Source organism: Ranitomeya imitator, chromosome 1, assembly GCF_032444005.1.
Source record: "Ranitomeya imitator isolate aRanImi1 chromosome 1, aRanImi1.pri, whole genome shotgun sequence".
NCBI classification, from domain to species: Eukaryota; Metazoa; Chordata; class Amphibia; order Anura; family Dendrobatidae; genus Ranitomeya; species Ranitomeya imitator.
The window spans coordinates 54,943,666-54,969,842 of NC_091282.1; the positions used below are offsets into that span (position 1 = coordinate 54,943,666).

Consider the following 26,177-nt stretch of genomic DNA (forward strand, 5'->3'; position numbering starts at 1 on the left):
CTTCAAATCTTTTCCCCTTGTTTTCCAGTAAAGTAAATGGCTCCATTCCAAACTACAACTCATCTTGCAAAAAACAAACAAAAAAAAAAAAACAAGCCCTCATATGGTGATTAGGGGAAAAAAAAAAAAAGTTATGGCTATTGCAAGAAAGGGAGGAATAGGGGAGAACTTCAGGATATTTGAGGGTCTGACCACAGGGACCACCACCGATCCCGAGGATGGAGCCTTGGTTGACCATACGCGTTTCCACTCCATTCATTCAATATGAGAGTACTGAAGAGCAGCAGCACTCGTGGAATTCTCTAGCGGTCCCATCATCGGCCTCCACCTCTTCAGAGCCCCAGTTATCAGGATAGGTGGGGGTCCCAGCAGTCAGACCCCCAGCAACAGGCAAGTTATCCCTTATCCCAAGGATAGGGGGATATCTTCCAAACTTGAGAACACCCCTTTAAGGGTAGTTACTGCCAACAGGTGGCACTAGCGAGCCAGCGTCCATCCTTGCTCCCAGAGGAGAGTGGATCACTATAGATCACATATTACAGCCAGCAATGAATCCAGCCCACAAAGAGTGATCAGGTGGAGATGGTCTTTATTCCCCTCGCTATGCGAAGGTTCATTAGTGGAGCCCTTATTTATTGAGGTCATTAATTATTCTGTACATTGCTAACATTACAAAACATGGCCGGTCTTCATTTCTTGCCTTGCTCGCTGATGCAGAACCACATCTCGGGGCAGTCAGGCCATGCTGGGGGTTGTAGTTTTGCAGCAGCTGAAAGTCAAGGATCTACAAAGTCACAGATGGCAGGAACTTAGCCATGGACAGGTGGTGGGGGAGACACAGGCTGGCAGGGCCTGTGTCATTGTGGGGGACCCGTTCTTAGATGTTGGGGGTGTTTAGAGAAGTCCTATTGTTGTTCCCTAGGTGCTCCAAGGAAAGCAAGAAATGATAAGGCTGAGAGTTGTAGTCCCACAACAGGTGTTACAGTATTGGGCTGCCATTCTATACGAACAGCGCCACCTACAGTGACAGAAGGTAATGACCCCAGAGCCGTGTGTTCAGCAGCTCTGGGAGCGTCGGACTGATAAACGGAGGGTCTTGTTCTCTAGGCTTTGAGCTCGGACATGCGGCTCGATCACCGCGAGGCACATCAGGTTTGAAGATTTCTTTGAAAATTCACGTTGTTCATGGACGTCGGCGTCACAGATTACACGACGTTCTCCAGGATGATGGCGATACCCTGACCTCCGCCAATGCATGCTGACCCTACTGCGTATCTACCGCCGCGACGTCTGAAAATAAGGAAGAAAAAAAAAAAATATAATAACATTTAAATCACAGATTTTGCATAAATAAAACGGTTATGGTTCACGCACCTCAGTTCATGGGTCAGATGAGCGATGATTCTGGATCCGGATGCAGCCAAGGGATGTCCCAGGGCGATGGCTCCACCGTTCACATTGGTCTTCTCCCGGTCCAGGCCGAGGGCTTTCTCCACCGATAAGTACTGAGCAGCGAAAGCCTCATTCACCTGGTCATGGAAGATGTAGAGGTCACCGCTGAGCCCGGCTGCTATACAGGACAGCAGTTTCCCCATGTGCTCATTTAGGGCCCCTTATGTACTCATTTAGGGCCCCCCATTCTTCCATTCATCAAGTCTGATACTTATGGGATGGCGCTGATTCTAGAGGAAAACTAGTTGGCCAATGACTGCATGAAACGGCCGCACATTACATTCTGCCTAGTTGGGATAGTCACATACTTGTCTGAAAAGCTCCAAAAATCCAAAGTGTGAAGCAAAAAGGGCTACTTCCAGCTTTATTTGCAGGAAAAAGGAGTTTGTGGGTAGGACCCAAGGGATGGCGTGCGCCATCGCTGCACCCATGGGCCGCACCATGCCCTTATCCGCCATCACGTCTGCTGTGCAGAGAGTCAGTGCACCAGAGACCGGAGCAGAGTGTCGGGGGAATGGGAGCGTATGTGCTGGGTTGCTTTCACATAGGTTATTTGTATATAGGGACTATGTGGGGGAAGCTTAGTGTATACAGGAGGCTATGCAGGGTGGCTCATACTGTATATAGAGACTATATGGGGGCTCATACTGTATATAGAAGGCCAAATGGGGGCTCGTACTGCATATAGGAGGCTATGTGGAACTCATGCTGTATATAGGGAGGTTATGTGGAGCTCATATTGTATATAGGAGGCAATATGGGGGCTAATGTTGTAAATAAAGGGGTTATGTAGGGGCTCATATTGTATATAGAAGGGCTATGTGTGGCCTCACACATACGGGGGCTTTATGCCGGTTCATACGGTTCAATATTAGGTTATACAATTAATTTGCCCACCTCTGCTCTGTGGGATTGTTGGAGTAGAGTGTATGGCGATCTCCGGCAGTCCCATAGAGAATGAATAGTGTAGCTGCTCAGGAGAAAAGGGGCCCAGCAGTCAGTCCCCCAAATGTTCCCCAACTCTAACCCTTTATAGAACCAGTACATATAAACCTGCAGTTACCTCCACCAAATCCATGTCGTTAAGGGTCAGGCCGGCTTTCTTTAGCGCTTCAGTAATGGCAGGGACGGGACCTAGAAGAATGAGATGGTAGAAGCAGGTGCTACAGACAGAAGCATCGCCGAGTGTGGTTTCCGGACTGGCTGCGAGTCTCTTGACCCGAACTCGGCAGCCTCATAGGCATTAACTGTCTTTAACTGCAAACCCAATTTATTAGGGATTTTTTTTCCCCCTCCATCTTAAGAAATAGTTGCGTTCTCCGGCCAGAGCAAATCATAGTGAAAACTATTTAAAAAGGATTAGGACACCTTCGGAGACTAAAAACTACACAACTACATCTGGACTATAAAGTCTGGACGGTCCACACTTTACTCTGCACTGACATTCTAAAACTTCAATGCAGAGTAAGCAGCTTGCACAAGAATGTGGAGCTGTGGGGGCGAGGAGCCAGCCGTCAGACACCTCACTGAGAAAGCCAACATGATTTATTACTAGATTTACCATCTCCTTCTACACAACCCTGAATGAGCACTTACCTATACAGATTAGGAAGAGATTAAGAAGCACTTACCCTGCTTACTCCTCCAGACCCTGCGGTCATGTCATTACTGAGGGAGGGGACAGAAGCTGCTGGGTCCTAGTAGACCCACTGAGCTCTGCTATACAGGCAGGAAGCTCAAGGTTTCCTGCAACTGGGGCCGATAAATACACCAGTCCCAATTACAGGGGAAATGTAAAATAAAAACTATACTAATATTAAATTAATATGTTAAAATCCCCCTCATAAGATATCTTTAAAACCTTATTGGAGGGGCAGTGTGTGAAAAAAATAAAAAAGCAAAAATAAAAAACAGGAAAAAAAAGTGCTCCGCCAGTTTGTCTCACTGTTTCTAGTCCAGCCACTATTATATTTAAAAAAAAAAAAAAAAAAAAAAGGGAAGTGGAAAATACATATATTTCTTGCTTGTCTTTACATTTCCCCCTGATACCAGCATAAAATAAAAAAGACGACGGGCTAAAGCAATCATTTTTGAAATTCGGTTTAATTTGAAATGTTTTGAGTTAACTGTGAATTTGTCAGGGAGGTCGATCCAACGGAGGGTTTCACTTTTTTGCCTGACTTTTTCTGAGCTGATTTATGACCACAGAACACATCAAGGTTAAAGCGGAACTTTGGGTTAATAAATCAGCTGAGAAAAGAGATAAAATATTACAAACTGTCCAAACAGAACATAGGAAACAAAGCGCTTGTAAGAGACAAATTGTGAAACAGTTTTAATGTAACACGAAGGAAAATTAATTTTATAGATAAAAAGACAAATTTAAGGAAATTAGGGAAAAAAAACACCGCACAATTAATTATTAAAAGCGCAAATTTTCAGACTTTACCATGTCCAAGGAGAACATATTTTCTTACCAATGCCCATGATCTTGGGTTCACATCCCGATACGTGGTAGGCCACAATCCTAGCCAGAGGAGTGAGCTTGTGCTTGGCGGCGGCCTCCTCGCTGGCTACAATGACGGCTCCAGCTCCATCGCAAATCCCCTGCAAAAGAGGAGAAGAGTCACTACCATGCCAGTCTGCTGGGAGGACATCACTCCAGGGGTCTCCTACTCAACTCATGCATGGGACCCCCCTTATCACTGCAAATTATAACCATTTTGATGACCTAAACAGGTGGTGACATCCCTCCTGTGATGTCCTCTCTACTAAGTATTGTGCCCCCTGAACATGGCGTAGGTGGCAGCTGTGTTATGCAGCAGACGCCCAAGAGTAATTTCTCCAATTAAAGCTACCTCCAATCACAAAAGCCCCCGGCTACCATGTTCACACACCAAGGAAACAGTGTGGCTGGGATCTATAGGAGATCGGCAATTTTACAATACACGGCAGCATTAATGTGCATTGCATAGGTGATTGCAGGCTCAAGTCCCCAAGAGGAACAAAAAGATAAAATAACCACACACATACATATACATATATACATATATTGTGCCATACCATTGCATCACTTAAATGTAGCAGTCAGAATTTCGCAGTAGCGTTATTTTTTTAATGTCACTTCTGATAGTGCCAGGGGCGGCCTGTATAACACAGCTGGCACCTGTCCTATATGGAGGGCTCAGATCCTGAGCCTGCTCCGTACACTTGCACCCATCAATGTATAAAGCTTTCAATCCATTTTTTACTTTATAGACCAAATACCATTTTCACAATCCCCTCCAGACCTAATGTTCTGTAAAGAGTTTGCAAAAATACTGTGAAACATTAAAACATTACTTTTTTTGTTTACCTATAAGCAGGGTGGATTTGATTTAAATCAAACTGATTTAAATCACGATTTAAATCACTAGTCAGTAAGGCTTGATTTAAATCAGTGATTTAAATCAAAGTTTCTGCCTAACTGAATTTGACTCCGCAGAGGTCCCAGCCTCTTCTTCACGGCAAAAATGTTACAACATGAACAGAGATGAGAAAAAGACCTTAATCCTATTGTTCTACAAACCTATGAATACAGAATCAACCCCTTCAGTGCCAAGTCCAAGAAGTTAGACAATATGTTTGATTGTTTGGAGTGGAATAAATCTGCACAACACAAGAAGAATGTGAATCTAAGTGCGAGGAGGAGGAAGGGCAAGCAGACAAGAAAGTGAAAGTGAAAAGAATGAAAATGAAAAGAAAATGAGGCAACATCATGAGAAGTGCGGTGATGAAGATGACTCCTCTTCATCACCGCACTTCTCATGATGTTGCCTCATTCGCGCCACCAGGCATTGCATCTCTTTGTTGCATCGTTTGCATTTTGCACGCATGCCTGCCTTACCGATAGGCGAAGGAGCTTCATTAAAATATTCCCAAACTGAGTCTCTTTTACGGCCTGCTGCCATTATAAGGAAAGAATGTAATAAACCTCAGATTGTACACACAAACAGATCCAGACTTGTCTGTCTGTGGCTATGCTGCAGTATTGTGCTCAAAGTTTCACTTTCATTTTCTTGTCTGCTTGCCCTTCCTCCTCCTCACACTTAGATTCACATTCTTCTTGTGTTGTGCAGATCTATTCCACTCCAGACAATCAGAAACATATTGTCTAACTTCTTGGACTTGGCATGGAAGGGGTTGATTCTGTATTCATAGGTTTGTAGATCAATAGGATTAAGGTCTTTTTCTCAACTCTGTTCATGTTGTAACATTTTTGCCGTGAAGAAGAGGCTGGGACCTCTGTGGAGTCAAATTCAGTTTTGAGAACTGCGCAAGTAAAGCGAGCGTCTGTGATAATATAGGAGAGAAACTGCCCACTAATCCTACAGAAACCTCTGGAAGAGCATGACATTGTGAATGGTACACATATACAGCCTTTATTCTACTGAGTTAAACAACTCGGCTTTATCTCATGATGGAAGAACCTTTGGATGGTAAAATATTTTCCTCAAAAAGCAGTTTATTGAAAAAAATCCGATTTAAATAAAAAAAATCCGTTTTTTGATTTTTTTTTAAAAAAAACAACATTGATTTTTATCCACCCTGCCTATAAGATGCACTTTTTAGCAAGAAAAAAAAAAAAACCTTGCTAAAAAGTATGTGCACATCTGATATTCCGGGGACAACTGATCGAGGAGAACACCTTATATTAACGGGAGTATGATCATACGAAGAAAACGGAATATTGCACAGTTGTGGGACATTACACTATACCTACCAATCGGATTGCAAAATGACCTATGGAGCCACATAAAAGAAACAACATGCGCTTCTCCTCACCGAGGCATTTCCTGCAGTCACAGCTCCATCTTTCTTAAACACGGGGGGCAGTTTTGCCATCTGTTCCAGGGTGGTCTGTGGTCTTGGGTGTTCATCTCGATCCATTTTAATGGGTCCTTTCTTTGACTTTAATTCAATAGGAGCCATCTCTGCCGCAAAGTACCCGGCATCCTGAGCTGAAAACATAAATGACATAATTCACAGTATATATTCTAATCCTGTTTCTGAGTAGGGAAATAGTACGGAGTCTGTGGCGAAGGTGAAACTGCAATTGATAAATACAGTTGGTCGGTGCTGCTGTATGAGGTAGCAATATATGAAGCAATACAAGATGGATTCCTGTGTCTTCTAGATCAGCAGTAGAACAAACAACTAACAACTATAGAGAAAAAACATGTCATGACTTCCTCAGCTTGTCTGTTGAGGGCTGTGTGTATATAGTGAGAGAATCAGATAGCTGCTTTTAAAAGGTTTATGTCCTCCTCTAAATTAAATTAAACCTTTAGAAGCAGCTATGTCCTCCTCTAGTAAATTAAACCTTTAGAAGCAGCTATGTCCTCCTCTAGTAAATTAAACCTTTAGAAGCAGCTATGTCCTCCTCTATTAACTTAAATCATTAGAAGCAATTGTATCTTCGTTCTGCTTTGGCTATATAATAGACAGGGGCATCTTCTTACGTTGCTGATATCAATATTCTATATGAAGTAAAGCTCAGACTCTTGACTGGAGATCAGAAAAATGTTCATGTTTTTTTTTTTGCCGATTTACATCACATGGAGATGCATTAATTAATTCACCAAGTCAGTACTTGGCTTTTGTAAAAATTAATTTACCAGGCAAAATTAGAGTTCATTCTTCCATTATTTTCTACAGTCTCAAAAAAAATCATCAAAAAAGATGAATTTCTTCGTTCCCTCTGAAATATGCCAAATCTGATAATCAGCTCTCCTCTTGCTCACGGCTGGCATCTCCCAGAGATGAAAATCTCAGCAGATTTTGCACTCAATCTGCTAAAAAAAATAAACCCTCTGTCCCTGTAGTGGAGTGAGAAATAATCTGATTTGGTAATCACATATATTTGAGAATAGTCTTATAATTTCATCCTCTGCCACTTTTAAGTTTTGTTTTTTTTTTCCAGAAGGGATAGGTCCACTTTAAGCCCGATTATCAGGATTTCATCAGCACCAGGCAATGTAATCAATGTAATTGTACTGTACTCTGAAGGTAATTTGCACAGAAATATTAATAGTCTATTGGAGAGGAAGTAGTAACTCACCAGCTTTCCACCTCTGCTGAGTCTGGAAGGAATACTTATCACAGTCCTCTCTGGTAATGCCGTATTTTTCTGCCAGATTCTCAGCGGTGATAGCCATGGGGGTCTTGATGAGAGAATCAGTGAGGCTGGCCCACAAGGTGTCTTCCATCTGGAATAAGAAATCTGCTGGAGTCAGTTATTAACTACTTTCGGACCTTAGGCCATAGACATTAAACGGTCAGGCGGTGCGCGTTCTGAAACGTCGCTGCACGCGATCGTACGGGAGCGTGGAAGCAGCTGTCAGACACAGCCGGACTCCCCATACGGAAGGCAAAGGCAGTTTATTACTATTCCTACCCTCTCAATCGCTACACACACACACACACCGAGAGCTGTGAATAAAGTGCTAATGGCTGGATTTTCACTGTAACTGGGGCCAATAACAGCCCCAGTTACAGGGGGAGGAAAATTAAAAAAAAAAAAAAAAAAAAAAAAAGGGTTTTCATGGTTTTTTTGCCGATATACATAGGAAAATAAATTAAATACGTGTTTAATTGTTCCCTTTTTGTAACAATTATTTTTATATGGCGGACCTCTTTTAAATAAAATAAAAAAATAGTCTTTAAATATTGAAATTCTCCACCAAAAAAGGTATTTTATGACCTTATGAGGGGCACAATATGTAAGCTAAATTAATAAATAGTAGGTAAAAAAAAAAATAAAAGCCACTGCCTAGCCAAATCTTTGCCATTTTTCTACAACCCTGTTGGGGGAAGGTGAGGGATGGCCTTGTCCTGAGCCGACTAATAAATTTGGGAAAATCGGATTGTACAAAATGGCCATTGTGGAATTTTTTTTTTTAGTTGAAATATATTCAGCCGATTCTACAATCCTGATGAGAGTTGAGCGAATTTTTCATAATTACCGTAATATCGGCTCCTAACTTGGTACCGAAGCGAATGTTCCTCACGGCGTACGGAGCCTGGCTCATGCTCTCCGCCCCTCCGCACAAAACGATTTCCGACTCCCGAAGGGCAATTTCCTGGTGTAGAGAAAAGTAAAAACGTGACATAAATAAAAAGCAGTATGAAGGGACGGGGTCTTCTGGTGGGATTCCTGGGGAGCTACAGAGTAAAAATGTGCTGCATGTTTTTCAGAAAAGGAATCTATAGATGATGGCCGCCCTCCCCGCGCAGCCGGCATCCCACCCCTCTGCGCAGCCGACTTAGCTCCTGAGAACGCTCAGAACACCTCCCGCACTCCATGACTTAATAATACGTCACAGGGCTTTAAGGTTTTTTTTTCCAAAATTGCAACTTATCCCTTATACATGACTATGGTACTTCCATAAAATAGCCAGAGTGGTAGGCTTTCTCCTGAGTCCCTACAGGGTATGGAGCGGACGCCAAGGGGGCACACTAGGGCATTGCATAGCCCCCGATCTTTAGGTTGTACAGCCCCTTCCACCTTGCTTTACACTGCAGCTCTGCGGTCATACACACTCCCGTCAGACTATTTACTTACCTGACAGCCATTGACGATGGACTGGAAGCCGGAGCCGCAGAGCCTGTTGACAGTCAGAGCCGGGACAGGTATGGGTATTCCTGAGCGGAGGGCGACATGGCGGGTCAGGTATATGGCGTCTGTCGCCGTCTGCAACATTAAACCTCATAAGGTACGAAATACAGGAGGATACAAGGATGCGTGCAGTAAGGTACGTCATACCTGAGCCACGTTCCCGTATATCACACTGTCAACGGCGTCCGGGGCGACATTGCCCGCAGCGAGGGCGGCTTTTGCAGCGATTTCGCCCAGGTCAGTAGCCGTGTGGTCCTTCAGCACCCCACCGTATGTGCCAAACGGCGTCCTCTTAGCCGCGACAACAAAAATACCTGGAAATAAATAAATGCAATAGTTGATACAAAACGGCCCTCCAACTACAAGTCTCAGCAGACAGTGCCAGAACCCGCTGGGAGTTGTAGTGTAAGCAGAAACGGATTTGTAAATAATAATATTAATGTGTGGCTTGTAGCGGCACAGAGGATTTCAGCAGTGGAGTGATTACTGTAGGGAGCGGTGACCCAGGCTCATATGATGGAGGTCAGATCTGCACGGGATGTCACAGGAGGATAAGGTGCACATCACAAGATCTATCTATGGGACGTCTCGCAGCAGGTTTCCGTTACACTGCGTCAGTAGCTTCTGCAGTGTAACCTTTGGAACAGCAATGGCCGACAATGACCCTTGCACCGGCCCTCTGCACATATCCGTCTGCTGAACTTCAGCTCAGCCACATCGTGTTATTCTCTTCAGAAAAGGGGATTAATCGGGCAGCGGAACACAAAGTCTTATGACCGTCAGTCCAAAATTGTTGTTTCAAGCCACAGAAAAAAAAAAAAAATCCAGTATATAAAGTTGTATTCTAATGGTCCACTGTGGTCTTAAAAAAACATGAACTAAAATTTTTATTTTTCCCATAAACAAAAAAAAAAAAAAGTGATTATAAAAATTAGATCTCACATTTTACAAAGAAAAGCCAAAAATTATTTAAATAACCAAATGAAAAACAAAAACATAAAAAACAAAACATAATGCGGATGACGGACTGCTGACTCAAAATAAATCATTTTCTGTTTCATGTTTGCATGCTATATTTTTTCAGTGTTGCTGTTTTTTTGACGCATGCGTTTTTGCATGTGAAAAAAAAAATGCTGCGTTTTGACGCATTTACATGTGTTTTTGCCTGCGTTTGCGTTTTTAAAACGCATGCTGAGAAGTGTGTGACAGCTGCCAATCATCAAAATCAACTAGAAAACCCACTATAAACAGAAATAGCTAGGGTTAGGGGTTGGATCCCTATGGATCCTAACCCTCAAGGGATCCTAACCCTCACCCTAGGGATCCTAACCCTCACCCTAGGGATCCTAACCCTCACCCTAGGGATCCTAACCCTCACCCTACCCCTAGGGATCCTAACTCTAACGGGATCCTAACCCTAACCCTTAGGGTTAGGATCCCTTTATCACCTTTATGGTGGGGGGTGGCATATCAGTGTGTTTTCTGTTTTTTTCTACAAAATGCGTTTAACGCAACCAAACGCATGTGCTTAAAAACGCATGCGTTTACATAGACAGCCATGCATTCTTTTGCCACAAAAAAACACAGCTAGAAACTACTGCATGTTGCATTTCTGCATCACAACGCATGCATAGAAAAAACGCATGCGGCGGCAAAACGCATGCAAAAAAATGCATGCGTTTTTAATGTTAAGTATAGGAAAAAAAAACCGCATGCTTTTTTTGCGCTAAAACGCAGCGGCGAAAAACACAAATGTGAAACCAGCCTAACTGCCAATACTTTTTTTTTTTGGTAGAAAAATCTGCTACAAAAACTGTGTGAATTAAGGGTAAGAGTAAAATATTGCCCTTTTTGGGTGCGTGTTTTTTTTTTTTTTTTTTTCCATGTTCTTGTGAAAAACAAAAAGGTGACATGGTGCAGATTAAAAAAAAGCATTAAGCTAGTTACTGGTAGCGGCATTTTTCGGAGGCCCATGACAGCACACGAGAGAGGGGATCCGCCCTTAAGGAACAGGAAACCTACAGATACAAAAGGGCGGCACCTCTCCCCATGCATCAGTTGTATTTCAGAGCCTGAGAGGACTGCCGCGGTTAGTGGTACACAAATATACATTATATACATTATATACATTTGAAACAAAATAACCCATTATTGTAATAAGACACCATACGTGAGATTTACATATTACGCTATATACATATCAGGAAGTGCTACCCCCACGTGAATAGGAAGGGAACTAAGGGAGCTGTCATGGGCCTCCGAAAAATGCCGCTACCAGTAAGTAGCTTAATGCTTTATTCGGACTCCCATGACAGCACACGAGAGATTTACAGAGATGTAAGCTACCTTAGGGAGGGACTATAGATTGTAGCACCCTTAACCCAAAGGAAAGATCAGAGGAGGACCCCAAATCCAACCGATAGTGTTTAAAGAAAGTGGAAGGGGATGACCATGTGGCCGCCTTACATATCTGCTCCACTGACACTCCAGATCTTTCCGCCCAGGATGACGCCATGGCCCGGGTGGAATGTGCCTTTAGGTTCTGCGGAGCTGGCCCCCCACCTGCTGTATAAGCTAGAGAGATAGTTTCCCTAATCCATTTAGCCAGTAAATATTTTGATACTCTAAACCCTTTCCTTGGACCTTGGAAGGAAAGAAGCAGTGCCCCATCTTTCTTCCAATTATCAGTAGCTGAAATATACTGAAGAAGAGATCTCCTGACGTCTAACGTATGAAGCTCCTGCTCTTTAGGATTAGAGGGATTAGGAATAAAGGACGGCAAAACTATCTCCTGTGATCTATGGAAACGTGACGCTACCTTCGGCAGATATGCCGGGTCTGGTCTAAGGACTACTCTGTCTGATAAGATTTCTGTGTATGGAGGAGCTCTGGAAAGGGCCTGGATATCCCCTATCCTGCGAGCTGAGGTTATGGCAATCAGGAAGGCTGTCTTAAGTGTCAACATTTTGATCGAGGCCTCCTGCAGAGGTTCAAAGGGGGGTTTAGTTAGAGAGGACAGAACTAAATTTAAATCCCATGGAACTGTTCTGTCTTTATGCACTGGTGTAGATCTACTAACTGCCTTCATAAACCTCGCTATCCAGTAGTTATTAGCTATATTACAGGAAAACAGGGCACCCAAAGCTGAGACCTGTACTCTAAGGGTACTAGGAGAGAGTTTTAACTCGAACCCCTTCTGTAGGAACTCTAGGATTTGTTGTATTGGCACCCCGTCTTGGATATTAAACTTTGAACAAGACAAGAACTTTCTCCAAGTCCTAGAGTAGATTCTCGTAGTTATTTGCTTTCTACTCTTTAGGAGTGTCTCTACCAAGTTTGGAGAGAAGCCTTTCCCCACTAATAGTGACCGTTCAAACTCCATGCCGTCAAATGGAGCGCCGCCACTTGTGGATGGGAGATCGGTCCCTGAGAGAGCAAGTTCGGGATCTCTGGCAGTACCCAGGGGACCGCTACGGACATTGTCTTGAGCCAGACAAACCAGGTTCTTCTGGGCCAAAAGGGGGCGATAAGGATGACTTTCGCTCGATCCTCCCTGATTTTCCTCACCACTAGAGGTATCAGGTTCAGTGGTGGGAAAGCATAGGCCAGTGGAAAATCCCATTTTATCAGAAACGCGTCCACCGCCAGGGGATTCTCCCTGGGATTTAGGGAGCAAAAAAGTTTTACTTTTCTGTTGTTTCTGGTGGCGAATAGATCCACCACTGGTTGACCCCATCTGCGGACGACAAGATTGAAAATGTCCTCGTTGAGAGACCACTCTCCCTGTTTTAACATTTCGGCTGAGGAAATCTGCTGCCACATTTTCTTTTCCTTTGATGTGAAGAGCTGTCAAAGATAGAAAATTGAGCTCTGCCACCTGGAACAACCGATCCGTGATCTGCATTAAAGTTTCGGAACGAGTTCCCCCTTGCCGGTTTATGTAAGCGACCGCCACTCTGTTGTCCGACAGAATTCTGACGTGCTGGCCCTGCAGATATACGAGGAATTTTTTAACAGCCAATTCAACCGCCAACAACTCTCTTGGGTTTGATGAGAATGTTGTGAAGGGTTCCCACTGTCCCTGGACCACCATGTCCCCCATATAGGCTCCCCACCCTGAAGAGCTGGCATCCGTGGTTATCACGTGGGTGACATCTACCATCCAGGGAACCCCTGCTGATAAATTCTGTTTATCTAGCCACCATCTAAGGGAATTCACTGTTATTGGCCTCAACGTCAATTTCCCATTCAATGCGCCTCCTAAGGCTCTGTCATGGAACAGGACTTCTTTTGGTAGGGACCTGGTGTGGAACTGAGCCCACTTAACTGCTGGAATGCAAGATGTGAGTGACCCAAGTAGAGACATTGCTTGCCTAAGTGTCATGGAAGGTGTATTGATTGCTCTAAATACAAAACTATGAATTTGGTCTATTTTCTCTATAGGGAGGAGACACTGCTGTGTCACTGAATTCAACATTAACCCCAGGAATTTTTGAACATTTAGGGGCTGTAATTTCGATTTTTCAAAGTTTATGATCCAACCCAACCGTTCTAGTTTGGTTTTAGCAATCTCCCATTGTGACAGACAATGATCTACCGAGTTACCTACAATGAGGAAATCGTCTAAGTAGGGGATTATAAGGACATTTGACTCCCTTAAATGCGCCATGACTTCCGCAATTATTTTAGTAAACACCCTAGGTGCCGAGGTGATCCCAAAAGGGAGCGCTCTGAATTGAAAATGTTGAATCCTACCCCCCATTAGTATCGCTACCCTCAGGTACCGTTGGAAATCAGCATGAATGGGTACATGATAGTAGGCATCTTTCAAATCCACTACTACCATGAAACAGTTGTTGAAAAGCATTTTTATTGCCGAATTAATGGACTCCATTTTGAAAGTATGTTTCACCAAAAACTTATTGAGACCCTTAAGATTTATAATGGTCCTGTAAGATTTATCAGGCTTCTGGATTAGGAACAGGGGAGAGTAAAACCCTTTCCCTGCCTGAGAATACGGCACTTCTACCAAAACATTTTTGGAGCAAAGAGTCCTCACTTCTTCTTCTAGGGCGAATTGTTCAGTGGGAGATGAGCGCCAGGGTGTTAAACTAAATTTGTCCTGTGGAATATGAACAAATTCCAGCTTGAGACCATGGGAAACAGTGTCTTTTATCCAAACGCTGTTTGTGATTTTCGACCACTCTGCCGAGAATTGCAATAGTCTCCCTCCCACTGGAATTGCCAGTCATTGGTCTTGTTTTTTATTTTCCGTCTGGTTACGGCGAAACATGAGACCTGTACCTCGTTTTCGCCTATCCTCCCATCTGGGACGATCTCTCCCTGGTGAAAAGGCGCGCTTTCCTCCCCGGTTGAACCTTCTTTTGTTGAAGGGACGACGGTATGGATTGAACAGGTTGGGAAACTTTTTCTTATCATCTCCTGCTTTCTCCAGGAGTTCATCCAGGGTAGGCCCAAATAAATACTCGCCTTTACAAGGGATAGCGCAGAGCTTTGCTTTTGTCTGCATATCCCCCGGCCAGCATTTCAGCCATAGGGCTCTCCTTGCAGCATTAGAAAGTCCTGCTGCTCTAGCTGCCAACTTTACGGAGTCAATTGAGGCGTCCGATAAAAAAGCCGCCCCCTCCTGGATTACAGGTAATGCTGCGAGTATGGACTCTCTAGAGGCCCCTTGTTTTAATTGGGTCTCTAACTGGTCCAGCCAGACCATCATTGACCTTGCCGTGCAGGTTGAAGCTACCGCAGGTCTTAAGGAGCCAGCTGCCATTTCCCAGGTCCCCTTTAGGAAGGTATCCACTTTCCTATCCAGGGGGTCTTTAAGTGTTCCCATATCTTCAAATGGGAGAGAAGATCGTTTAGCTACCTTGGCAATTGCTGCATCCAGCTTTGGTGCTTTCTCCCAGTTACCTACTGCTGGGTCATCAAAAGGGTACCGACGTTTTTGCGCAGGTGGTAAGGAGCCTTTTCTCTCCGGTTTTCTCCACTCCCTATTAATAAGATCTTGTATTTTCTCATTTAAAGGAAACACTCTGCGCTTTTTCTGCTCCAATCCACTGAACATCATTTGTTCTTTGGAAAGTTGAGGCTTGGGTTCCGATATACCCATTGTGCCTCTGACCGCCTTTACCAATTTGTCTATTCTTTCTAGGGGTAGGCAAAACCGAGCAGCGTCTTCTTCCGAAGAGGAGGATGATGCTGCTGAATCGTCCGATTCTTCAGACTTGTCCTTTTCCACAGATGAATCAGATGCCCACTCAGTTCTCTGCCTAGAACCTCCTGACTGTGAAAGGTTTTTAAAGGACTCCTTAACCTCCATTCTAATCATCTCTTTGAGACTGGCCGTAATAGAGGAGGATTCTTCGGCTACCTACGGGGATAAGTAAGGTAGACTAGAGTGTAAGATCTACATGCTATACCCCCTCCCCTCCTTCCAGAACCTCACCGTCTGCTGGATACAGGGGTCACATAGTTTTTTAGGGTGTGAGTCAGGCAAGGGAACCCCGCAGATGGCACATTACCTATGCTTCGCCTTACTGACGTTTTTCCTTCCCTGCATAAAACATATGAGGGGAGACTAGTCACTAAGTGAACTTTCTCGAAGATCACTTACCAGTGGCTGCTCACACCCAGAAATACCGAAGTACGAGGGGGATCATTTTTGGCTGACCCTCCAGACCCCTGTCTGGAGGAGCTTCTGCGGCCCGAACCATCGCTCCTCTTTTCATGTTCCTTCTCCTTGGGTTTCTGGGATGCTTGTTCCAGCAGCACAACCTGCTGATCCTGATCCGATTCCATCTTTAGTAAAATGGAGCCAGAACCCGGGAACATGCTGTTGGAGCCGCCTTATAAAGCCCCTCCTTCGGTCAGCGCACCTTGCCCAGCTTGTTTGTTTGATTTTCCCGCCCTCCCGCAGCTGTGGGGGATCAATCAACGCTCAGGAGGGATTGCGGCATGATCTCCGGTGGGTGCCGCCATCTTGGAGCCCCTGTGCATGCGCAGGAGCTCACCGACCCGGAAGTCGTCGCCGGCTCTGCCCCCCGACGTCACCACCGCTTACCCCTCGTGGAATGCCGAGGCCGGCCAGCTACGTTCCGATCGGCGCCCCCTAGATGCTGCCGCCCCCCCGCACAGAGAGACCCACAGCACACGGGAAGGCGACCTACCATCTTCTGGTCCCGGAGACCGGACACCCCCTGGCGACCGCTCCTCGCTGCCTAGCCACCGCCGTGCCACCCTGCCAGGGCCACCGTGACTACCTCAGGTACTCGCACCGGCCGAAGTGGGAGACCCCCTCGCTACCAGAATCGGTCCGGCCGGCCTGGACTCCTGTAGTCTATAGGCATCCAGTCCCTTCAGGAACAGGAAACCAACTGATGCATGGGGAGAGGTGCCGCCCTTTTGTATCTGTAGGTTTCCTGTTCCTTAAGGGCGGATCCCCTCTCTCGTGTGCTGTCATGGGAGTCCGAATAAAAAAAAATTATATACAAAAAGATGAGTTTTACTGTATAACGGAGCATTTCCCCCCCCCCCCACACACACACAAAAAAACCCGGATAATCACCTGCTGATAACTGTGATTGTATCACAACTGAAGTAAAGCAGCCCAGTAAGTGACACATCACTAAAATTAGGGTCTCTGTCTCTACATTATGCTGCTCTCAGATTAGGGGGCAAAATGAAAGATTCCCTTTAACGCCGTAAGACGGGTAGAATACGTCAGGTGCCAGTTCCCGCAGCATGATGTGCTATACCAGTCATGACTTTAAGGCCGGGGTCACCCTTGCGAACGTGATGCGAGAAACTCACGCGAATCTCTCGTACCTCGATACCTGGCGCTGCAGTCGGCACTCGGGACCAGAACGTGCAGCTATATGTATTTCTATGCAGCTGAACTCTCCGGTCCTGAGTGCCGGCCCGGTATTGATGCGCCAGTTTCTCACATCACACTCGCAAGTGTGACCCCGGGCCTAAGAGAGAGACCAAGTGTAACGGGGGTCTACCAAGCTGGGGTACCTCTTTCAGTACCACCCCGGGTTTCAGAAGGTCCACTCTGGCTTTTGCTGGATTCTGAATGAATGACACTGGCAGGAATCTCTTGATTACATGAGAGCATATAAAAGCTGCCTGCTTCTCCACGTATTTCCAGTCTAAAAAGACCCTTTATTTACAGCACACAGAATATATAACACAGATACACAGGACAGGCCAATAGGAAAACAGCTGGCCAGACATACATTACAATAGCCGCAGGGGGCCGGAGCCTGCCGATATTTACTGTGGGAATTACAAAGGTGGGGGAGGACAGAAAGAATATCTTGTCCAGGGGCGCAGCCTGTGGACTGATGCATTTCACATGGAAACTATTATGGGCAGCACGGTGGCACAGTGGTTAGCACAGCAGCCTTGCAGCGCTGGGGTCCTGGGTTCTAATCCCACCCAGGACAACATCTGCAAAGAGTTTGTATGTTCTCTCTGTGTTTGCGTGGGTTTCCTCCGGGCACTCCGGTTTCCTCCCACATTCCAAAGACATACTGATAGGGATTCTAGATTGTGAGCCCCATCGGGGGACAGTGATGATAATGTGTGCAAACTGTAAAGCGCTGCGGAATATGTTAGCGCTATATAAAAATAAAGATTATTATTATACATACATATACTGAAAAACATTCTTGGTGCTGGGGGGGTTCTGTAACACCAAGTAAAAAATAAATAAATAAATAAATAAATAAAACAAAACAAGATCAAAAGACATATATAATGGTGCCACTGAAAACGTCATCCGGTCCCGCAAAAACAAGCCGGCATACAGCTCCGCCAGTGGGAAAAAAATAAAGTTGTAGCTCTCTGATGCAAAAAAAAAAAATTGTTTTATTGTGTAGAAGCGGCAAAACATAACAAAAAGATATAAATATGGTATCGCTGTAATCGTACTGACCCACAGAATAAATGTGCCTTATTAATTTTACCACACGCGGAGCGGTATTAAAAATCAAAAACAAAAAAAAGCACACAACAAAAAAAAATAATGAGCCACTGCTGCTGCCTGGAGAGGGAGATCAGAGCATACAAACTTACATAGTGTGTGCGCTCAGCTCCTGCAGAGTCAGTGTGCACGCTCCGATCTCCCTCTCCTGTCAGCATCAGCAGCTCCCTTGGTGTGCGCTCAGCTCCTGCAGTGTCAGTGTGCACGCTCTGATCTCACTCTCCTGTCAGCATCAGCAGCTCCCTTACAGTGTGCGCTCAGCTCCTGCAGTGTCAGTGTGTACGCTCTGATCTCCCTCTCCTGTCAGCATCAGCAGCTTCCTTACAGTGTGCGCTCAGCTCCTGCAGTGTCAGTGTGTACGCTCTGATCTCCCTCTCGTCAGCAGCTTCCTCAGTGTGCGCTCAGCTCCTGCAGTGTCAGTGTGTACGCTCTGATCTCTGTCCTGTCAGCATCAGCAGCTTCCTTATAGTGTACGCTCAGCCCCTGCAGTGTCAGTGTGTACGCTCTGATCTCCCTCTCCTGTCAGCATCAGCAGCTTCCTTACAGTGCGCGCTCAGCCCCTGCAGTGTCAGTGTGTACGCTCTGATCTCCCTCTCCTGTCAGCAGCTTCCTCACAGTGTGCGCTCAGCTCCTAGAGTGTCAGTGTGTACACACTGATCTCCCTCTCCTATCAGCAGCTCCCTTACAGTGTGCACTCAGCTCCTGCAGTGTCAGTGTGTACGCTCTGATCTCTGTCCTGTCAGCATCAGCAGCTTCCTTATAGTGTGCGCTCAGCCCCTGCAGTGTCAGTGTGCACGCTCTGATCTCCCTCTCGTCAGCAGCTTCCTTACAGTGTGCGTTCAGCTCCTGCAGTGTCAGTGTGTACGCTCTGATCTCCCTCTCCTGTCAGCAGCTTCCTCAGTGTGCGCTCAGCTCCTGCAGTGTCAGTGTGTACGCTCTGATCTTCCTCTCCTGTCAGCATCTTCCTTACAGTGTGCGTTCAGCTCCTGCAGTGTCAGTGTACGCTCTGATATCCCTCTCCTATCAGCAGCTTCCTTACAGTGTGCGCTCAGCTCCTGCAGTGTCAGTGTGTACACTCTGATCTCTCTCTCCTGTCAGCATCAGCAGCTTCCTTACAGTGCGCGCTTAGCCCCTGCAGTGTCAGTGTGTACGCTCTGATCTCCCTCTCCTGTCAGCAGCTTCCTCAGTGTGCGCTCAGCTCCTGCAGTGTCAGTGTGTACGCTCTGATCTTCCTCTCCTATCAGCAGCTTCCTTATAGTGTGCGCTCAGCCCCTGTAGTGTCAGTGTGTACGCTCTGATCTCCCTGTCCTGTCAGCATCAGCAGCTTCCTTACAGTGTGCGTTCAGCTCCTGCAGTGTCAGTGTACGCTCTGATATCCCTCTCCTATCAGCAACTTCCTTACAGTGTGCGCTCAGCTCCTGCAGTGTCAGTGTGTACGCTCTGATCTCTCTCTCCTGTCAGCATCAGCAGCTTCCTTACAGTGCGCGCTCAGCCCCTGCAGTGTCAGTGTGTACGCTCTGATATCCCTCTCCTATCAGCAGCTCCCTTACAGTGTGCACTCAGCTCCTGCAGTGTCAGTGTGTACGTTCTGATCTCCCTCTCCGATCAGCAGCTTCCTTATAGTGTGCGCTCAGCCCCTGCAGTGTCAGTGTGTACGCTCTGATCTCCCTCTCCTGTCAGCATCAGCAGCTCCCTTACAGTGTGCACTCAGCTCCTGCCGTGTCAGTGTGTACGCTCTGATCTCCCTCTCCTATCAGCAGCTTCCTTACAGTGTGAGCTCAGCCCCTGCAGTGTCAGTGTGTACGCTCTGATCTCTCTCCTGTCAGCATCAGCAGCTCCCTTACAGTGTGCGCTCAGCTCCTGCAGTGTCAGTGTGCACGCTCTGACCTCCCTCTCGTCAGCATCAGCAGCTTCCTTACAGTGTGCGTTCAGCTCCTGCATTGTCAGTGTACGCTCGGATATCCCTCTCCTGTCAGCAGCTTCCTCACAGTGTGCACTCAGCTCCTGCAGTGTCAGTGTGTACGCTCTGATCTCCCTCTCCTGTCAGCATCTTCCTTACAGTGTGCGTTCAGCTCCTGCAGTGTCAGTGTACGCTCTGATATCCCTCTCCTATCAGCAGCTTCCTTACAGTGTGCGCTCAGCTCCTGCAGTGTCAGTGTGTACGCTCTGATCTCCCTCTCCTGTCAGCATCAGCAGCTTCCTCACAGTGTGCACTCAGCTCCTGCAGTGTCAGTGTGTACGCTCTGATCTCCCTCTCCTGTCAGCATCAGCAGCTTTCTTACAGTGTGAGCTCAGCCCCCGCAGTGTCAGTGTGCACGCTCTGATCTCCCTCTCGTCAGCATCAGCAGCTTCCTTACAGTGTGCGTTCAGCTCCTGCAGTGTCAGTGTGTACACACTGATCTCCCTCTCCTATCAGCAGCTCCCTTACAGTGTGCACTCAGCTCCTGCAGTGTCAGTGTGTACGTTCTGATCTCCCTCTCGTCAGCAGCTTCCTTACAGTGTGCGTTCAGCTCCTGCAGTGTCAGTGTGTACGCTCTGATCTCCCTCTCCTGTCAGCAGCTTCCTCAGTGTGCGCTCAGCTCCTGCAGTGTCAGTGTGTACGCTCTGATCTTCCTCTCCTGTCAGCATCTTCCTTACAGTGTGCGTTCAGCTCCTGCAGTGTCAGTGTACGCTCTGATATCCCTCTCCTATCAGCAGCTTCCTTACAGTGTGCGCTCAGCTCCTGCAGTGTCAGTGTGTACACTCTGATCTCTCTCTCCTGTCAGCATCAGCAGCTTCCTTACAGTGCGCGCTTAGCCCCTGCAGTGTCAGTGTGTACGCTCTGATCTCCCTCTCCTGTCAGCAGCTTCCTCAGTGTGCGCTCAGCTCCTGCAGTGTCAGTGTGTACGCTCTGATCTTCCTCTCCTATCAGCAGCTTCCTTATAGTGTGCGCTCAGCCCCTGTAGTGTCAGTGTGTACGCTCTGATCTCCCTGTCCTGTCAGCATCAGCAGCTTCCTTACAGTGTGCGTTCAGCTCCTGCAGTGTCAGTGTACGCTCTGATATCCCTCTCCTATCAGCAACTTCCTTACAGTGTGCGCTCAGCTCCTGCAGTGTCAGTGTGTACGCTCTGATCTCTCTCTCCTGTCAGCATCAGCAGCTTCCTTACAGTGCGCGCTCAGCCCCTGCAGTGTCAGTGTGTACGCTCTGATATCCCTCTCCTATCAGCAGCTCCCTTACAGTGTGCACTCAGCTCCTGCAGTGTCAGTGTGTACGTTCTGATCTCCCTCTCCGATCAGCAGCTTCCTTATAGTGTGCGCTCAGCCCCTGCAGTGTCAGTGTGTACGCTCTGATCTCCCTCTCCTGTCAGCATCAGCAGCTCCCTTAGAGTGTGCACTCAGCTCCTGCAGTGTCAGTGTGTACGCTCTGATCTCCCTCTCCTATCAGCAGCTTCCTTACAGTGTGAGCTCAGCCCCTGCAGTGTCAGTGTGTACGCTCTGATCTCTCTCCTGTCAGCATCAGCAGCTCCCTTACAGTGTGCGCTCAGCTCCTGCAGTGTCAGTGTGCACGCTCTGACCTCCCTCTCGTCAGCATCAGCAGCTTCCTTACAGTGTGCGTTCAGCTCCTGCATTGTCAGTGTACGCTCGGATATCCCTCTCCTGTCAGCAGCTTCCTCACAGTGTGCACTCAGCTCCTGCAGTGTCAGTGTGTACGCTCTGATCTCCCTCTCCTGTCAGCATCTTCCTTACAGTGTGCGTTCAGCTCCTGCAGTGTCAGTGTACGCTCTGATATCCCTCTCCTATCAGCAGCTTCCTTACAGTGTGCGCTCAGCTCCTGCAGTGTCAGTGTGTACGCTCTGATCTCCCTCTCCTGTCAGCATCAGCAGCTTCCTCACAGTGTGCACTCAGCTCCTGCAGTGTCAGTGTGTACGCTCTGATCTCCCTCTCCTGTCAGCATCAGCAGCTTTCTTACAGTGTGAGCTCAGCCCCCGCAGTGTCAGTGTGCACGCTCTGATCTCCCTCTCGTCAGCATCAGCAGCTTCCTTACAGTGTGCGTTCAGCTCCTGCAGTGTCAGTGTGTACACACTGATCTCCCTCTCCTATCAGCAGCTCCCTTACAGTGTGCACTCAGCTCCTGCAGTGTCAGTGTGTACGTTCTGATCTCCCTCTCCGATCAGCAGCTTCCTTATAGTGTGCGCTCAGCCCCTGCAGTGTCAGTGTATACGCTCTGATCTCCCTCTCCTGTCAGCATCAGCAGCTCCCTTACAGTGTGCGCTCAGCTCCTGCAGTGTCAGTGTGCACGCTCTGACCTCCCTCTCGTCAGCATCAGCAGCTTCCTTACAGTGTGCCTTCAGCTCCTGCATTGTCAGTGTACGCTCGGATATCCCTCTCCTGTCAGCAGCTTCCTCACAGTGTGCGTTCAGCTCCTGCAGTGTCAGTGTGCACGCTCTGATCTCCCTCTCGTCAGCAGCTTCCTTACAGTGTGCGTTCAGCTCCTGCAGTGTCAGTGTGTACGCTCTGATCTCCCTCTCCTGTCAGCATCTTCCTTACAGTGTGCGTTCAGCTCCTGCAGTGTCAGTGTACGCTCTGATATCCCTCTCCTATCAGCAGCTTCCTTACAGTGTGCGCTCAGCTCCTGCAGTGTCAGTGTGTACACTCTGATCTCTCTCTCCTGTCAGCATCAGCAGCTTCCTTACAGTGCGCGCTCAGCCCCTGCAGTGTCAGTGTGTACGCTCTGATCTCCCTCTCCTGTCAGCAGCTTCCTCAGTGTGCGCTCAGCTCCTGCAGTGTCAGTGTGTACGCTCTGATCTTCCTCTCCTATCAGCAGCTTCCTTATAGTGTGCGCTCAGCCCCTGTAGTGTCAGTGTGTATGCTCTGATCTCCCTCTCCTGTCAGCATCAGCAGCTTCCTTACAGTGCGCGCTCAGCCCCTGCAGTGTCAGTGTGTACGCTCTGATCTCCCTCTCCTGTCAGCAGCTTCCTCACAGTGTGCACTCAGCTCCTGCAGTGTCTGTGTGTACGCTCTGATCTCCCTCTCCTGTCAGCATCTTCCTTACAGTGTGCACTCAGCTCTTGCAGTGTCAGTGTGTACGCTTTGATCTCTGTCCTGTCAGCATCAGCAGCTTCCTTACAGTGTGCGTTCAGCTCCTGCATTGTCAGTGTACGCTCGGATATCCCTCTCCTGTCAGCAGCTTCCTTACAGTGTGCACTCAGCTCCTGCAGTGTCAGTGTGTACGTTCTGATCTCTGTCCTGTCAGCATCAGCAGCTTCCTTACAGTGTGCGCTCAGCCCCTGCAGTGTCAGTGTATACGCTCTGATCTCTCTCCTGTCAGCATCAGCAGCTCCCTTAGTGTGCGTTCAGCCCCTGCAGTGTCAGTGTGTACACACTGGTCTCCCTCTCCTGTCAGCATCAGCAGCTCCCTTAGTGTGTGCTCAGCCCCTGCAGTGTCAGTGTGCACGCTCTGATCTCACTCTCCTGTCAGCATCAGCAGCTCCCTTACAGTGTGCGTTCAGCCCCTGCAGTGCCAGTGTGTACGCATTGATCTCCCTCTATCAGCAGCTCCCTTACAGTGTGCGCTCAGCCCCTGCAGTGCCAGTGTGTACGCACTGATCTCCCTCTATCAGCAGCTCCCTTACAGTGTGCGCTCAGCCCCTGCAGTGCCAGTGTGTACGCTCTGATCTCTCTCCTGTCAGCATCAGCAGCTTCCTTACAGTGCGCGCTCAGCCCCTGCAGTGTCAGTGTGTACGCTCTGATCTCTCTCCTGTCAGCATCAGCAGCTCCCTTACAGTGCGCGTTCAGCCCCTGCAGTGTCAGTGTGTACGCTCTGATCTCCCTCTATCAGCAGCTCCCTTACAGTGTGCGCTCAGCCCCTGCAGTGCCAGTGTGTACGCACTGATCTCCCTCTATCAGCAGCTCCCTTACAGTGTGCGTTCAGCCCCTGCAGTGCCAGTGTGTACGCACTGATCTCCCTCTATCAGCAGCTCCCTTACAGTGTGCGTTCAGCCCCTGCAGTGCCAGTGTGTACGCACTGATCTCCCTCTATCAGCAGCTCCCTTACAGTGTGCGTTCAGCCCCTGCAGTGCCAGTGTGTACGCACTGATCTCCCTCTATCAGCAGCTCCCTTACAGTGTGCGCTCAGCCCCTGCAGTGCCAGTGTGTACGCTCTGATCTCTCTCCTGTCAGCATCAGCAGCTCCCTTACAGTGCGCGCTCAGCCCCTGCAGTGTCAGTGTGTACGCACTGATCTCCCTCTATCAGCAGCTCCCTTACAGTGTGCGTTCAGCCCCTGCAGTGCCAGTGTGTACGCACTGATCTCCCTCTATCAGCAGCTCCCTTACAGTGTGCGTTCAGCCCCTGCAGTGCCAGTGTGTACGCACTGATCTCCCTCTATCAGCAGCTCCCTTACAGTGTGCGTTCAGCCCCTGCAGTGTCAGTGTGTACGCACTGATCTCCCTCTATCAGCAGCTTTCTTACAGTGTGCGTTCAGCCCCTGCAGTTCCAGTGTGTACGCACTGATCTCCCTCTATCAGCAGCTTTCTTACAGTGTGCGTTCAGCCCCTGCAGTGCCAGTGTGTACGCACTGATCTCCCTCTATCAGCAGCTCCCTTACAGTGTGCGTTCAGCCCCTGCAGTGTCAGTGTGTACGCACTGATCTCCCTCTATCAGCAGCTTTCTTACAGTGTGCGTTCAGCCCCTGCAGTTCCAGTGTGTACGCACTGATCTCCCTCTATCAGCAGCTTTCTTACAGTGTGCGTTCAGCCCCTGCAGTTCCAGTGTGTACGCACTGATCTCCCTCTATCAGCAGCTTTCTTACAGTGTGCGTTCAGCCCCTGCAGTGTCAGTGTGTACGCACTGATCTCCCTCTATCAGCAGCTTTCTTACAGTGTGCGTTCAGCCCCTGCAGTTCCAGTGTGTACGCACTGATCTCCCTCTATCAGCAGCTTTCTTACAGTGTGCGTTCAGCCCCTGCAGTTCCAGTGTGTACGCACTGATCTCCCTCTATCAGCAGCTTTCTTACAGTGTGCGTTCAGCCCCTGCAGTGTCAGTGTGTACGCACTGATCTCCCTCTATCAGCAGCTTTCTTACAGTGTGCGTTCAGCCCCTGCAGTTCCAGTGTGTACGCACTGATCTCCCTCTATCAGCAGCTTCCTTACAGTGTGCGTTCAGCCCCTGCAGTGTCAGTGTGTACGCACTGATCTCCCTCTATCAGCAGCTCCCTTACAGTGTGCGTTCAGCCCCTGCAGTGTCAGTGTGTACGCACTGATCTCCCTCTATCAGCAGCTTTCTTACAGTGCGCGCTCAGCCCCTGCAGTGTCAGTGTGTATGCTCTGATCTCTCTCCTGTCAGCATCAGCAGCGCATTTCCATACGTAACAAAACTTTTTCAATACAAAAACAGTACTAAATATGGACAGTGCCGCTGTGAGTTTATAGGGGCCAAGTCCCCAATATGAAGGTCTAGTTCCATTTCACCTTTAGGGGTGACAGACCCCCTTTAGGACGCGGCCACCTTTCACGGTTTCATTAATCAGGCAGTAAAAATTGTAATGGATTTTTTTTTTTTCATATAAATTTTTAAAAACTACATTTTTTCGTCCCTTTGAGGCCTTGACCCCGCGACCGTTCGATCCCTGACGCGCCCCATTAATAGTGCAGGATTAAGGGGTTAATTATGTCATGAATTGGGGGGTTCTGTGCCCCCACACTCCTGATTGGCTGCACCTCTCCAGAAACACCCTGGGACCTCAGCCCTCAGATCCTGCGGCCGCTCACGGATTTCTTCCGTCTTTTTTTTTTTTAAATAAAGTTTTTAGAAATTTTGCCAGAAAACTAAAAATCCACAGGAAGATGAACCCACGTGCAGAAACGACAGAATGGGCGGTGGGGGGGGGCGACGGTGGGTAATAATGGAGAGTGGAAACCCCCTTAAAGACGCCGCGGTGGCCCGGGCTGAGCGGCAGTTACCTCTGAGCAGCGCCATGGTGCAGGCCTGGAGGGGGGAAGGTCAGGACGAACGGCCCGGGCTCCTACACAGCCTGATACACAAGGTCCTGCGTACACGCCACGCCCATTAGTCACACGCCACGCCC

The 26,177-nt window shown here is 47.8% G+C and overlaps 1 protein-coding gene across 1 annotated transcript; it reads right to left on the reverse strand.

Moving 5' to 3' along the window:
- Window positions 1–572: 572 nt before the first annotated feature.
- ACAA2 (acetyl-CoA acyltransferase 2) lies at window positions 573–26,177 on the reverse strand. Its single transcript, XM_069746775.1, has 10 exons — window positions 26,053–26,177; window positions 9,257–9,423; window positions 9,056–9,184; window positions 8,457–8,573; window positions 7,553–7,700; window positions 6,277–6,452; window positions 3,930–4,059; window positions 2,516–2,586; window positions 1,375–1,529; window positions 573–1,290 (listed from the first exon to the last, which is right to left on the reverse strand). The coding sequence occupies exons 1-10, from the start codon at window positions 26,066–26,068 to the stop codon at window positions 1,206–1,208; spliced, it is 1,194 nt and encodes a 397-aa protein (XP_069602876.1). The 5' UTR covers window positions 26,069–26,177; the 3' UTR covers window positions 573–1,205.

Bases quoted from the DNA above. Each gene is read 5' to 3' on its own strand.
- ACAA2 (XM_069746775.1), bottom strand. The intron at 6,453-7,552 runs GTGAGTTACTAC...TTATGTTTTCAG, and splicing joins TCAGCAGAGGTGGAAAGCTG to CTCAGGATGCCGGGTACTTT. The intron at 4,060-6,276 runs GTGAGGAGAAGC...CCTCTTTTGCAG, and splicing joins TGACTGCAGGAAATGCCTCG to GGGATTTGCGATGGAGCTGG.